We start from the raw sequence: 15287 nt of genomic DNA on the forward strand, positions 1-15287 counted from the left end.
TTTGTTAAAAATTGTAACATCTCAATTTGATTGATACCCTACAAATTCTTATCTGCAATCATTTAGCCACTGCTCTGCTTAGCTGCCAATCTCTTGTCTCTTTCTTCAGCAATTGTAAGGCGGATACCCTTTCCTCGGGGAAGAGAGATCCAAGGCTTATTACCTTTTACCAATAACAAAAATGTTGGAGAGCCTAGTGGCAAAACTATTGCCATTGGCATCTTTTACATGGACAACATCAAAAGAGCCAGGATGTTTCTCCCTGTTTGTGATCACACCAATTCGACCCAAATTAGCCCCACCGGTCACCACACAGAGGTTACCAGTATCAAACTTGATAAAATCAGTGATCTTGCCTGCTTCTAAATCAATCTGAACTGTATCATTCACTTTGATGAGAGGATCTGGGTAACGGATAGTACGGGCATCATGGGTGACCAGATGCGGAATACCTTTTGTACCCACAAAGATTTTTCTAACTTTGCACAATTTATATTTAGCCTCCTCAGCTGTAATATGATGAACAGCAAAGTGGCCCTTTGTATCATAAAGCAGACGGAAATGTTCACCCATCTTCTCAATGCTAATGACATCCATAAAGCCAGCAGGGTATGTAATATCAGTGCGGACCTTGCCATCAATCTTGATGAATCGCTGCATGCAGATCTTCTTTACTTCATCTCCAGTCAGGGCATACTTGAGTCTGTTTCTCAGGAAGATGATGAGAGGCAGACATTCCCTCAGCTTGTGGGGACCTGTGGATGGTCTTGGAGCAAAAACTCCTGTTAATTTATCTAGCATCCAATGCTTTGGAGCTGCTACACGCTTCAGATGCTTCTTGGGACCACGAGCCATGGTTACACTGAACCCGAGTTAAAGTGGGAAATTTACTCGGCTGTAGGGTCAGAGGCTCCGTCTGCTTACAAGCTGTGTGCGTCTGGCCAAGTCACTTCACCCTTTCGGGGCTCGGCATCTTTATCAGCAGCACAACCAGCCAGTCCCAAGGCCGCACGGCAAGAGATGTGTATAAGATAAATTTCTTATCCAAAATTTGTAGGTCATCTCTTAAGACTTCTGTTTACTCATCTTCACTCACCTTCCAAGTTCTCAAAATTGTAACAGTGGCTTTGTAGTGGTAATGCTAGTTTCTGGCTTGCTTTTAGATTGGAGTCATCAGTCTTTGAGTAAAATCAGTATTGCTCTTTTTCAGGCCTCAGATACTTGCTAGCTGTGTGACCCTGGACCAAGTCACTGAACTTGTCAGTCAATAAACATTTATTTATTAAGCACCTACTTGTGCTAGGCAGTGTGCTAAGTGCTCAACCCCTGCCTCAGTTGCCCCAAATATAAAATGACTGTAAGACCAGTACCTACTTCTCGTGTTGTTGTGAGAATCAAATACGACGTTTGTAAGGTGCTTCACATGATGCCTAGCACAGAGTAAACACGTGATGAATGCTTGTTCCTTTTCCTTTTCTTCCAGCATAGCTTTTCTCCTAGTCTTAAACTCTGTGTTGCCTGTCTCTGTCTTTTGTCTTTCCCTCCCCTCCCCCACCTCTTTTCTTTGCCTTCTCTCAGTCTTTCTTTTCCTTCCCCTCCCCTGCATTTGGACTCCCTAACCTCGGATACAGACAATCACTAAGAATGAATAAATGAATGAACAAGTGAAAAAGTGCTGTCATGGACAGAGCGCTTGCCGGCCTTCTGACTCACAGTATTGATTTGTTGATTCTCTAGTTTATTTTATTTGTTTGCATTCTTTTATGTGATATCTGTTAAGTGCTTAGCACAGAATCTGACCCCATAGTAGGCACAGTCATTTATTAAGTGCCTGCTCTGGGCCAAGTTCTGTGCTAAATGTTTTACGAGGAGATATCTGGAAGGAAACCATCCCACAGAATCCCTGACCTTGCACCTCCCTACCCATTTTCTCTTGACACAACAATAATCATGACTGTCATTGAAAAGGTTTGCAAAACTCCTTGTATATATCATCTCATTTGAGCTTCACAACATCCCTGCGAAATTGGTGCTACTGCCACCATTTTACAGATGAGGAATCTGGGGCAGAGAGAAGTGATGGTCTCTCCCGGGTCTCTCTGATCAGAAGTCCAGTGCTTTGCCCACTGTACTGCCCAGCTACCAAGATGCTACCTGCACCTGCACTCCATCTTCCAGTACTGGAATGGCTAGTCCCTAGCACTAGCCAATAAAAACCCTGCTCTCCCTGCTTTTAGGTGTTGCCAATAGGCTTGTTGAGGGAGAGGGGCTGATGTACTTCTTAAAGGTAATAGCTAATGCTTTTCAACCAGGAAAGAAAGAAAAACTGCCTTCTAGCTGTACCAACCACTTTACTTTTCTCCCTTCTACCCTTCCCCAGTTTTTAGGGGGAAAAGGAGGAATTAAGATAGAATTAGAGAATAGGAAATGAACTCATTATCCTATTTGGTTTCATCCATCCCTGGTGTTTATCTTTCCGCTAGTGGCAACAGGGTGGTGCAGTTGAAAGGAGCACAAGACCTGGAGTCACGAAGACTTTAGTTCAGACCTGGCCTTAGGCGCTAAGAGTCACTTAGCCCTCTGTGTGCCTCAGTTTCCTCAAAAATAAAATTGGATTAATAATAGCACTTACCTCTCAGGATTGTGGTGAGGAGCAGATGAGATAAATGAGCCCTAAACACAGCTCCTGGAATGCAGTAGACGTCTAAGAAGTGCTTTTGTTCTTCCTTCCTGTAAACAGAGAAATCAGTGAGCCGGCCTCTGAAAAAGTGAGATGTACATTGAGATGATGCTGTCTCCTAAGGGTGTGAAGAGGATAAAATGCAGTGATGTTTGTAAAATATTAACTTATTGTTGTGATTAGTATATAATGAAAGGCTAGGGCTCCCTTTTTCCTTCTCATTCCTATTGAGTCTAAAAATATGTTTCCCTTCTTGTCATTTGCATATTACCTTTTTTTTTCTTCTTTGGCTTTTCAGGCTTTACTCATTCCTACATGCTACCTTTTCTTTTGTTTCTGTTCCTTTTTAGAAATTTGTTACAGCTTCTACTTTGGCATTTCTTTTCACTTTTAAGTAACTTGTACAGTTCTTTGTTTTGTCGTAAGACTTCCTTTTGTCTTTGCCACTTATACAAATATTATAGATCTATGTAGCTACAAAAGATATTCCCTACAAAATCTGAAATTATTGCTGTAGTGTAAGGATTACAGTATACTAGCTAAATATTACCAGTCAAAGCTAAAATTAGTGACTAGTTGATTATTTAGAAATCTATGTATTATATTACATTGTGTACATATGTTGTTGTTGGCTTGGTGTTGTGTGTTTGTCCTTTGTTCTGGAAGAGGACCATGACATCAGGATGATGACTTGGATTTGAGTGAGGGAGGGCTGTGCAAGGTCACCAGCCTCACCTTCTCTCCTGAGCCATCTGGGTCCAGTGGCCTGATACTCATCAGGAAGGCTGGAGACGGCCCAGGATGCAAAGGCAGACCCTGGCCCTTTCAGGGTAAGGTGTTATCACATTCTCACTTTGAGTGAGATACACCCATTCAACAAATAGACTTCTTGAAGTAGTTGCTCAAGGGATGTTAAAAAAAAAAAAATCAAACTGGGAGGGGAAGATCCTTAGGGTTCCCTGGGTAAAAGAGAAACATTTACTATTTAGTAAGTACATATACATATATATGCTATGTTTGTATGTCTGTGATCATACCTCGGTACTAAACTTGAATGCTTTATGCTTGAGGTGATAGCATAAGGCAGAATGAGAAGCAGCCACTTTTATCTTCCCAGAGTGAAGGGACATTTTCATAAAATTGGGCCACCAAAAATGACTGTCCTTTAGACCAGCAAATGAGGGAATTTCAAGGAATATTTTGTAGTATTTTGACAGTCCACAATAAGTATTCATTTATCTGTATACAGATGTTGTGCATTTTCCGGAGCAGTTTTTGAACCTCGAGTTTCTCCTTTAAGCACACCATCCATTTCTGTATGCCCAGGGAATGCAAACTGATGTAGATAGTAGTCAAGGGAAAACATAAATAGAAAGAAAAATATTTTGGAAAATGAAGCATGTTATTCTTTTAAAATCCTAGAATATCACCCAAGGGAGAGAGTGCTGGGTGGAAAGAGAGAAAAGTTGACTGCCTTTCATGAATGTCTGTGATTTCAAATTAGTTACACAGTGATCCTAATGTTGGGAGCAAAGAATTCCTGAAGAATCTGGGCTATGACAGGCAAGTCTTTGGAAAATACAGCAAGTAATGAAAATCTAAGTCTAGAAAGGCCAACGGCCACCGTGAAGGAAAAGACGAGATCTCTTTGTGTGAAAATTTGAACTCACTATTGTTACTTCACTCAGTTCTGTGAGCAAATTGTACTGAACTCTAAAAGATAATAATGTCTTTCGTTTCTTTTTTAGCCACATTGTGTCCTCCTTGCCTCAAAAGAAAACTCAGCGCCTGTTAAACTTGGAGGCTTTGGAGTAGCCATTCAGTTAGGAGAGTCTGGACTTGTTGCTGGAGGTAAGTTTAAAAAAACAAACAAACAACTTTCAATACTCTCCCACTTTCAATCACTTACCAGTCCCTTAAACCAATTATTATTCTAGCCTCAGGGTCTCCAACTCCCTCCCATTCTCCCTACCTCACCCCCCTAATAATTAAATAAAGCCTAAGCCTGTAAACAGACAGTTCTAACCTTGGCAGTTGTGTATCCCCAAATAAACGAAAGCTCTTTGAAGGCAGAGATCTTTTCTTAACCAGATCAGTGTCCTCCAGTATTGTGGTGCAACCAGTGACATTCATAGGTGGTTAAAACGCCCCTCTTGGGCTAGATGGTCGCCAGTGTCTCCCCACATCTGTGGCAGTTCTACAAGTTAAAAGGGCAGCTGAGTAGTACAGTGGATAGAGTGCTGGGCCTGGAGTCCAGAAGACCGGAGTTCAAATTTGGCTTCACTTACTTGTTGTGTGATCCTGGGCAAGTCAGTTAATCCAGTTTGCCTCAGTTTCCTTATCTGTAAAATGAAGCTGGAAAAAGAAATGGCAAGCCACCCTAATATCTTTGCCAAGAAAACCCCCAAAGGGTCATGAAGAGTCAGACAGGACTGAAAACAAGTCAACAACAGCAAGTTAAACAGAGTCCACAATAAGTATTCATTTATCTGTGCACAGATTGTCTATATTGTGCATTTTCCGGAGCAGTTTTTGAACCTAGAGTTTCTCCTTTAAGCACACCATCCATTTCTGTATGCCCAGGGAATGCAAACTGATGTAGATAGTAGTCAAGGGAAAACATAAATAGAAAGAAAAAAAAACTCTTGCAAAAGCAGTTACATATGAAATAAAAACATTAACACAATTTATAGGGGGAGATGTTTCTTATAGTGGCATATACTTCATTTTTCATTCATTCCTATTAATAGATTCCACCTAAAAATCTGTCCCATTTTAATTTTTTTCCCTCCTTTGCCTCTGCACTTTTCCCCACATCTGTCTTGCAATTGTCAGGCTTCCAATGACTAGATCAGGGATTTTGGCCAATAATGGCTAATCATTAGCGCAGTTGGTCCCTGACAACTGTAAGAACCATTGTTCTTAAGTAGAATTTAATAATTACCCCCAAACCTCCCTACATCCCCCTCTGAAAAAAAGAAAAAAAAGAGAAACAGCACAAGGCCTTTGTAATACTGTCACATTTAAAATTTTTTCTTAGATTGCATTCACACCCAGTTACACCAGAGGTGAGAAACATCAAAATAGCAAGGTTTTATTCTAGAGAATTCCTACAAAGTCAGAGATTGGTGAGAGCTTCTCTTAGGCATGTTATTTTACTTAACAGAACTCACTATAGCTTATCACTCACCCCCCCGCCTATCATACATCTTCAGGCCAGATGCTTGAGCATTGCATCCTAAGGAAGAAGATAGACAAAACGCTGTTCATCCCTCCATCAAGCCAACTAAATAAAAACCTGGAGCTAAACAAGTATTTCTTTCCTGTCTGAGACAAAGTTGGATCTAATATTAGAGGAAGCTGATGAAAAACTATGAAATTTGCCATTTTCACTAATTCTAACACTTTTGTTTAGTGAGTAAGTACTGAACCATGGTCTAAGAACACAATTATTAATTTGGATACCAGACTTGTAAACTGATAGTTTCTACTGATGATGCCTCCAGAATATTAGAAACTAGAAAGAAACCAGACTGTTTCATACATTATAACCCTGCTTCGTGGATAGACTTTCTGTTTTTCTCAGTGTAGGTCAACTTTCAGTAGTAACAAAAAGTCATACCTCATTTTTAAGATCAGTTCTGCCTTTTGTGGTAGTTACTGCATTTAGCTAGTCTTCTTGAACACCTGTATATTTCTCCATGTTCATGTATTTGCTCAATTGCTGGAAGCCCTGCATGATGACTGTGTGCTGCATGTGGTCACATTTTCTGTTCTCAGTTTTCAGTTTTTCCCATCTAAGTGTGAAGAACTTCCTGATGGTTAACCCATCTTGAAAATTTGTTGTTAAATGTCAAATAGTCTATAAAAAAGACTTGAAAATACAGCCTAAATAAATGAGTGAGAAAAGATATAATATTGTTTTTGGAGCCAAAAAAGATTTGGTCTGATCCCTCCTTTATATGACAGGTCTTCATATACTTGAACATGGCTGGCATGTTCCTCCTGATTAATCTTTCTGCAGGGCAAAAATCCCCAATTACTTCAACTGACAGTCACTTAAGGTCATTCGCGAATGTGGTTCCTCTTCTCCGAACACTATCCAGCACATTAACGTCTTTCTTTAACCATGGTTCCAGAACACAAACATAGTACTTCAGATGAGGTCTGACATGAGCAGAAGACAGTGGCACCGTCACTCCCTTCTGTCTAGAAGCCATGCTGCTCTTAATGCAGACCAAGAATTTACTCCTTTTTTTTTTTTGCTGCCTCCTCATATCGCTACTCTTCAATCTTTTTTTTTCTTTTTTCAAAATAACTGTCTAGCCTTGCCTCTCCATCTTGTTCTTTTAAAGCTGACTGCTTTGGGGGTCCTCTTGTGCTTTCTCCATGCTATCTAGCTTGAAGAGCGTATACATATACACGTACACACATACGTGTGTGTGTGTGTATACACGCGTACACGGTCTCATTCCTAGACTAGATTTAGATTTGCAAGACTACTTGACAAATACATTCTTACCAGCCTTTATTAGTTAGACTCAAGTCAGGAGACTGTCATGCCAGTATTTTAAGCTGTAGTACAGAAGCCCCACACCCACCCTGAGATATTGCCTCCTTAAGCCAATTGTTTAATGACGGGGTAGTATTTCTCTCCATCATCCTTTACCTCAGTAGGCAAAAGTGAGGAAAATATAACCTGTTCCCCTGTGGTCTTCATTTTCTTTCTCATTCTCAGTAATCATTGGCAATACTTTTTAGCTTCTTTCTGCAATGGTATTTGTATCCATGTGAATAGACAAAAAAGAGTGATCATCATCTATTTTAATAAGTCTTTAGAGGTTGTCTGACATATCATACATACATGTCCTGGGGAGATAGTAGACCCCAGTTAAATAATGTCCTGAACACCCCTGAGCATGAATTCACTAAACGATTTTATTGCTCTTTGATTCTTTTTTCTAAATACCTTTGATGCCTTCACTAAATGATCTCAAATAATGCTGTATCATTCTTTGAAGGACAAGTAGCTTCTTCTTCCTTAGAGCATTCCCTTCTTCAGAAAGAGCGTCAGATCTGGCTTTATGCTTTCATTGTACACTTCTCCTTTTCCTTCTCTTGATCTACCTCATTTCTGCCTCATATCTCCTTTTCCTTCAGGTTCCTTCACTTTCTGTGCCAGAGAAAGATCAGCCTATACTTGGTACAGGGAAAACAGTCACTTCTCTGTGCATGAAATACAGACATGTTCATGCAAGTCACTGCAAAATCTCCACTACTCTTTGTACTGAATGAGATTTTTCAGTTTCATTTTTTTTTTCCTGTTTGTGGATACTTACACTTTTACCTTATACACTTGGTTAAAACTTTAACAGGTAATTATGACTTCTCAATAACTTGATGGTCCTGCTCAGTCCCCTTTCCTTAGACTCAACACTCATTCCAGCAGTGACACCCGCCTCTCCATCAGCTGTAAAGGAACCTGTGCGGTTCTTTCATCACTTTGTACCACTCACAAATCCACTTTTTCATGTTGCTTTACCTTCCAATTACCTTTTGTTGTGTATCTTGTCTTTTCTTGCCACTGTGTTGTCCTTTTCCATCTTGAGTCTTCTTTGGGTTTTCTTCCTTATTCTTCCTAGGTCTTCCCTTAATCTTTCTCGATCCTTTTATTGTCCTTGATATCGCTCTTCTTCTGGCTTCAAGTAGAATTTGACCAGTATTTGAGTCTGGAGATTGTTTTCCTTTAAATTTCCTCCAAAATTTATCCAAGTTTTTCCTTCCCAGATTCAACCTCTCAACCTCTGACCCAATTCCCTAGCCCCAATACCTCCAAAACCCTCCATGTTTTCTTTCTTCATATCCATCTTCAGCCCTGTCTTTTCCTGTTCTTCCTGCAGTATACTTCAGAAGTCTGAAGTTTAGCAGGGATACACATGAAGATTTATATTTGGATTCAGAAATAAGCCATACAGATACAACGATGGGGAAGACATGACTGGGCATCAGATACTGTGAATGATACTGACAGGGTTTAATAAAGTAAGAGCTCAATATGAGTCACTGTTGTCACCCGGCAGTGAATAAAACAACTTCAGTCTTGGGCTTCTGTGAAACAAGTGAGATGATTTTATCATGCGTTGCTGTGGTCAGATCACATCTGCACTATTGGGTTCGATTCCAAATGCTCAGGATGGACAAGTTGAAGTGTATCTAAAGACAGATGCCTAGTATAGGGCCTGAGAGAAATGCAACTATGCGTTGAAGTTTCATTGAAGGAACTGGGGATGACTCTGAAATAATGAAGGGAGTGAGGAACTCACATCATAACTGACTTGAGAGATCTGGAGGATCGTCATGGGGAAAGGAAATCAGACTTCTTATTTCTTATTTTGTCCCAGAAGACCAAATAGGAGCAATGAGTTGAAGTTAAAAAGAGGAAGGCAAGCTCTGGCCAAATATGAGGAAAAACCTCCTGATGATTAGCGCTATTTGAAGATAGAATGTTAAATCATTTTAATAAGGAACAGAGTCTATCAATAATCTACAATGAAAGATGATACTTTAATTGTAGATTCTTCTGGGAGAGGTTAATTACTTTCCTCAGATTCACACTTATTGACATAAATTATTGACATCAGAGTAGAATATATGGTTGAATAAAATGACTTTAGATAAGGAGACTTTCTCTTACAATGAGGAGAAATTTCTCCTCGATTTTGGTCATAATGTTTTTTTCTAGGGGGAGCTTATTTTCTTCAGATATCAGTATCGGAAATCTAGGTATGGTAGGCAGCCTACAGGAAATGATGAGCAATTGCTCTCAGTTGGTACCATATTCTCAAAAAAAAAAAAATAGCAAAGGCACAATTACTATTTCAACTTCAGTTTCAAAGTCCAACTCAGACTTTTTATGGATTTAAGAATGATTCTTTGCTATTCAGGGTAGCTTTCCTTCATCTGATTTATGTCCTTGGCTTTGGAGTATTAGCTCATTTTCTTCAAGTATAATATTATGTAGATAATGTAATAAAATGTTAAGTTGTCAAAAATGTTCAGTTCTAAGAAGGAACTTAGAGATCACTGGTTAATATGACCCTTAGCCATAACTAAGCTGAATAAATGAAACTGATTCTCTAAATACTATTAAGACATTTTGTTAAATGTGCCAATTTTATTGAATTTAATTTTTAGTTTCAAAGGAAATTTTTTTTCCTGAAAGTAGTCCTATTATTTTATGATTCTCATTTTAGTTTTCATCTATTCAGTTGGATTTTTTTTAAGGTCCCTTCCACCTCTGAAAGTCTGTGAAGTCTATTCAATCACCTGACTCCATTAGCTTCTTGATCTGGCTTTCAACTTGAATTTATGATTCCTCAAGATCAGTGACAGCTTGTGTTGATGATCAAGTGGGATAATACTGAGTTTTGTGTCAATAAATAATTCAACAAACATTAATTAGTCACCTACTGTGTATCAGGCAAGCAATCAACAAACATTTATTAAGTGCCTGCTATATTCAAAGCACACTCTCTTAAGTGTTGGAGATACAAATAAAAAGTGAGACAGCCATTGCCTGCAAGGAGCTTACAGTCTACTAGGGGAATACAACATGTTTACAGGTAAGTAAATACAGAAGCTATACAAAATAAATACAGAATGATTGCAGTGGGATGAGACTGACACTCAGGGTTCTGTATTGAATGGTTTACCTTTTGACCCCCAAGATTTGGAACAGTGAGATAAAAGAATTTATGAAGCGCTTGGTATACTGGAAGGAAAGTCCTTGTCGCCTTAGTGATAGGAGTGTCATATTTTCCCATATTGTAGTGGTAGTCATAAGATTTTGTTTTGTGGGCCATATTTTAAAACTAACAATAATAATTTCATCTTTGGGATTAAATGTACTTGTATTCTGTTTAAAAGTGTCTTCTCTTTTAGAGTTGTTATTACAACATTCATAATTCTACCACCTTGTTCTTTTTAGTCTTTTCCCAAAAAAGTAGTGCTGGGTTTTAATTCTACTTTAGATAACCCTAATTGCATGTCCCTTTCAAAATACAGGTGCTGATATTACTAGTATAACACATTGTAAGTCTCTTGAGAGCAAGCACACAATCCTTAAAGTATTTTCTTAAGATTTGTCAGTTCATGCAACTAACATATCACCCATCATTTCAATCCAAACAGTGATTTTTTTCATTAAATAAGAAAATATTATGTTTCTGCACTCAAGTTCAGTAGTGCTATGTAATTTAGCACTTAGCAGAAACTAATGTATGTTTGTTGGATTTAATCATGCTCTAAAAGAATTCTAATTTAGAAGCAGAAACTAAAATTGGTACATTCTACACAGGACTGTAATGAGCCTCACTATGATGTACTCTAGCCTAGTATGGTATTTAGTACAACTTGGTACATCATGGACCTCATTCGGCATCTGTCAGAATATCTCTCACATCCTTCCATGCCTCTTCACTCTCTCTTGCATCTGCCTTTTGTCTGCTCGTACAGCTGTTACCAAAGTATCACTTCAAGTCTTTTTAAAAATTTAGTTAGTTAAACTGAATCCCTCTCTCCAGTCATATCTCACTGCAATCCATCCTCATGACTGCCAAAGCAGTCATCGTAACACATTATCACTGTTTTGTTCAAAAGCATTTAAGAACTTGCTTTGTTCCTAAAATTAAAAACAAACCCTTGGCGCACAGTATTTTAAGTACTTCCACAGTCTGGCTCAACCGGTCTTCCCAGGCTCATTTCTTTCCATTCCCCATCACTAGCCTTAAGCCAGCTTATTTCACTAGCTCCACCCTGCTCTCATGCTGTCCTCTCTGAGATCTATTCATTGATGCCAACTGCACTGCCTCCATCTTTCACATTTCCTCCTGTTGAAGCACTTCTCTTCATTCACTGTCCAGCTCAAATGCTGTGCCATCCATGAAGGCCGCTTTGATCTTCCTCTTCATATTTTTAGCGTGTTTTGGTGATAACAATCCTTTGTCTTTTTGTCATTCCTATTCATGTGCATGATATATATCCCTAGTTAGTGTCTTCCTCTGCCTCCACATCTCTCAGCTATATCTGCCCCTCAAGCCTGGAATTCCCTCCCTCTTCATGTTTGCCTCTTAGATAGTTCTAGACTCCTAAGATTAGCCCAGGTGTCAGCTCTGGCAGGAATACCCAGCACATGACTGACACTTAATAAGTACTTGTTTTCTCATCTTCCCCAAAGTGTAGTTCTCTCTCACCTCCAGAAATTACTTTGAATTTCCATTGTTTACGTTTTTATTGACTAATTTGTATATAAACAGAGATACATGTATTTGCATGTATATGTATACATACACTTAACGTGTAGTGTTTCTCTAAAATGGAGTAAGCTTGAAGGGAGGAACTCTTTCATTTTTGGTCTTTATATTCCCAGCACAGTGCTTTGTACATAGTAGGTGCTTAATAAATAATGTCTGTATCCCCAGTACCAAGCACAGTGTATTTGGACATAATAGTAACTTTCCAAATGTTTCAGTTGAATTAGTGATCATATGAGCCTTATAATATAGTCTCAACTTTACTACCATTATAGTGAGGCTACAGTGGTTTTTAGTCCCTTGCTAGAATATAATTTCCAGGTTCAGACATCATAGTGTCACCCTACTTGACCTCAAACTTTGCTATTTCCATCTAAGATAATAGTTTAAGGCCTAGCTTTGGTTCCATAAACTTTTACAACATTTGTAATAATTTGGACTATTTCTATACCTTTGTAGGTGAGTACCTTCAAAATGTGGTTTCAGAGATAATGAATAGGAAGTGCCCAGAATAAGAGACACACACGCACGCACGCACAGACACACACAGACACACACACAGACACACACACGCACACACCTGTGGTTTAGAAGCTTTACTTAATGATTTCTTTACAAAGCTAAAATCCAGAAAGACAATTCTGACAAATTCATGACTTTTCCTACAACCCACTCATTACATAACCTTCTGATGTACCCCATGTATTTAACAATTTAATGCACATATTTAAATCTTGATATTTAAAAGAAAAATAAACAAGTAAATGCCCAGTTTTGCCCAAGAAATATCTTAGGTCCTATCAAAGATACCAGAAAGGGAGAAGATAAGGTCTTTGCCTTCAGAGGTTACATTGCTTTCAAAGGATGAAAAAAGAAGTAATTTTCAACTTTGGTCATCTGTGTTTCTGAGAAAGGAGAAACGATAATAATGGTATAAAAGCTTGCTTGATTGTTGATTCTTTATTGCTCTGTTAATTTCAGTTTGGGAATACAAAACCTACCGTACTTTCTGCATGTTTTCCTCACAGGCCGTGTAGGAACGCCTCACTTCATGGCCCCAGAAGTGGTCAAAAGAGAGCCCTACGGGAAGCCTGTGGACGTCTGGGGCTGTGGGGTGATCCTCTTCATCCTGCTGAGTGGCTGTTTGCCTTTTTACGGAACCAAGGAAAGATTGTTTGAAGGCATTATTAAAGGAAAATATAAGGTGAGTGATTGATTTTCCACAGAAGTTAAAATCTGCTGTTAAATTATTTTTTTCAGTTACTCTGTCTTTTTAGTTTGCTTATTGTTCAAATTTCACAGGGATCCACAAGCTCGGTAGCTTTCTTTAGCAAAGTCAGCAGGATTGTGTCATTGATATATCTTTGTTAGAGTCTTCATTTTTTTCTCCCTGAGTATAACAGCTTGCTAACCATGGTGTCACCCATGTTTATAGGAAAAGAAGACAATCTTAACAAGGACTTCCATATTACTTCCCTAGTCTCTTTCCTGACTATCAGTTCTGTTTTGTATTATTTGGATTTCAGTTTTCAGATAAAAAAGTCACCTTGCTTTTTGCTTGTTTGGTTCTTTTTTCACATGAAATTTGTCAATACAAGTTTTTGTCTTTGCTCCTGAAGCTCCATCTTATTGAGGTGGATCCTTTTACATAATATTAGGCTCTCATAAGACTTTGGCTTTCCCCAGTAACCTAGAATAGGAACCATTAGACTTCTAAGCAGGTTTTTATCTCCTTGGATTGTTCACAAAGCTACAGTGTGGATCAGATTTTTTACAAACAATATCATTACACTAAAGCTGTCTGTGTAACCGGTAGATTTCTAAACCTCAGCAAAATTGAAACTCTGGCTACTTAAAAAGATATTCAAATAATAGAATTCTTGGTGAATAAAAAAGACTTTGAACAGTATCTTGGAATTTGTTGTAAATGAATTTTTCCTTTGTCTTCGGTTTTGTCCTGGATAAAGTGTCTGTTAGATGCCCATCCTTGCTCCAAACTTTGGAAACCAGAAGATAGAGCTTTAACCTACTCTGTTTGAATATCAAAATTAACTTTGACAATAAGAATATACAGAAAAAAAATTGAAACATTAACTGGTAATGGTTTAGCAATTTAGGGCAAAGCATCCTTTTATTGATTTCTGTTTTTATAGTTAAACTGCATTAGAAAGGTTGATCCTCTGTAAGCTTAGCTATTCTTCCCCTCAACCTTCAATTCAGTCTTTGTTAGCTCGATTCCTTTTAGCCTTTTTGTATTCTGTGTGAGGCATGTCACTCATACTTGCTTTTGTATGCCTAGCCAGACCTGCTTTCTTCCTTCATTGCCTACAAAGGTGTTGTTTATGTTTTAGTGTTAACTGTGTTGTAAACACAGTCACCACACCGCACGGTGTTATTTAAAGCTATTCTGGTAGTTCAGGCTTCCTTTCATATTATTTTATCCTGTACTCAAGTACTAAAGTAGATCTGAGCTCTTAGCAGTTTGGCTGTACCTTTGGTCAGGAGATGGAGATTGCAACCCACACGAGCCTTCCCATCCTTTACCACTATTTTCCCATATCCCCAACCATAAGTTTTCCAGACTTCAGCTACACAACATGCTGGTAACCTTCCTAGTTTCTCCTGACATTGCAAAGATACAGGGAACATATGAACCGTTATTCCTCTGTTTTGTCATGTGAACAACCAGTCTTCTTTTTCCATTATCTGTTTCCCTCATGATATCCTTTGATCTAGTTCTTCAACAAAGGTCCTTATTTGTGACCTGTGGAAGCCTGCTCACACACACCATTTGCTTTTTCATTACGATATTTTTAATTCCTCGGAAACTGTAGTGGTCAAAACCATATAATAGCTCTTAATATTATTAACGTTGCTTTTTGTTTCTGGAAGAAGTTTGCGGTCATTAAAGGAGCATTGTAATTTTCAGAAGATAAGCCAACCCATTCCCTTCCCATTTAATTCTGAACCAGTCATTCATTTACACTTTGTCCCTGATGTATGCACTGTCCTATAGATTGACCATCCAATTATGCACTGTAATCTAGGCAGTAGGCTTTTTTATCCACTTGGCCTTCTCTGTGCATATAGTTAGTCCATTTACTTTGGAGTGGTCACAGATCGCTTCCAGGCGACTCTGTGGTGTTTTGGGGCTTTATTGCAAGCAGCCCAATTTCGTCCACAAACGAGTATCAGGGACATTTCTCCTGACCTTGGACTCTTTGCTGAGCCTCCTTCATGGCAGTGGTAAACACCTTTTGCAAGCAATTTGTCCCTTTGTTTTATATCTCTCCTGT

General features: G+C 38.7%; 2 protein-coding genes across 11 annotated transcripts in view; one reads left to right on the forward strand and one right to left on the reverse strand.

Annotated features, from left to right (window-relative positions):
• The window catches only part of CASK (calcium/calmodulin dependent serine protein kinase), a 436118-nt gene that overhangs the window by 272312 nt on the left and 148519 nt on the right, over nucleotides 1-15287 (forward strand). For all 10 annotated transcript variants that reach the window (XM_072615124.1, XM_072615127.1, XM_072615128.1 and 7 more), the window contains 2 exons: nucleotides 4429-4531; nucleotides 13020-13195. In XM_072615124.1, coding sequence (XP_072471225.1) covers nucleotides 4429-4531; nucleotides 13020-13195 — 279 coding nt within the window. The remainder of the gene's footprint in view (nucleotides 1-4428; nucleotides 4532-13019; nucleotides 13196-15287) is intronic.
• Nucleotides 145-983, reverse strand: LOC140507151 (small ribosomal subunit protein eS4-like). The gene has a single exon (XM_072615138.1). It carries the CDS (start codon nucleotides 853-855, stop codon nucleotides 160-162), a length of 696 nt encoding a protein of 231 aa, XP_072471239.1. The 5' UTR covers nucleotides 856-983; the 3' UTR covers nucleotides 145-159.

The sequence above is a fragment of the Notamacropus eugenii genome, chromosome 5 (assembly GCF_028372415.1).
Source record: "Notamacropus eugenii isolate mMacEug1 chromosome 5, mMacEug1.pri_v2, whole genome shotgun sequence".
NCBI classification, from domain to species: Eukaryota; Metazoa; Chordata; class Mammalia; order Diprotodontia; family Macropodidae; genus Notamacropus; species Notamacropus eugenii.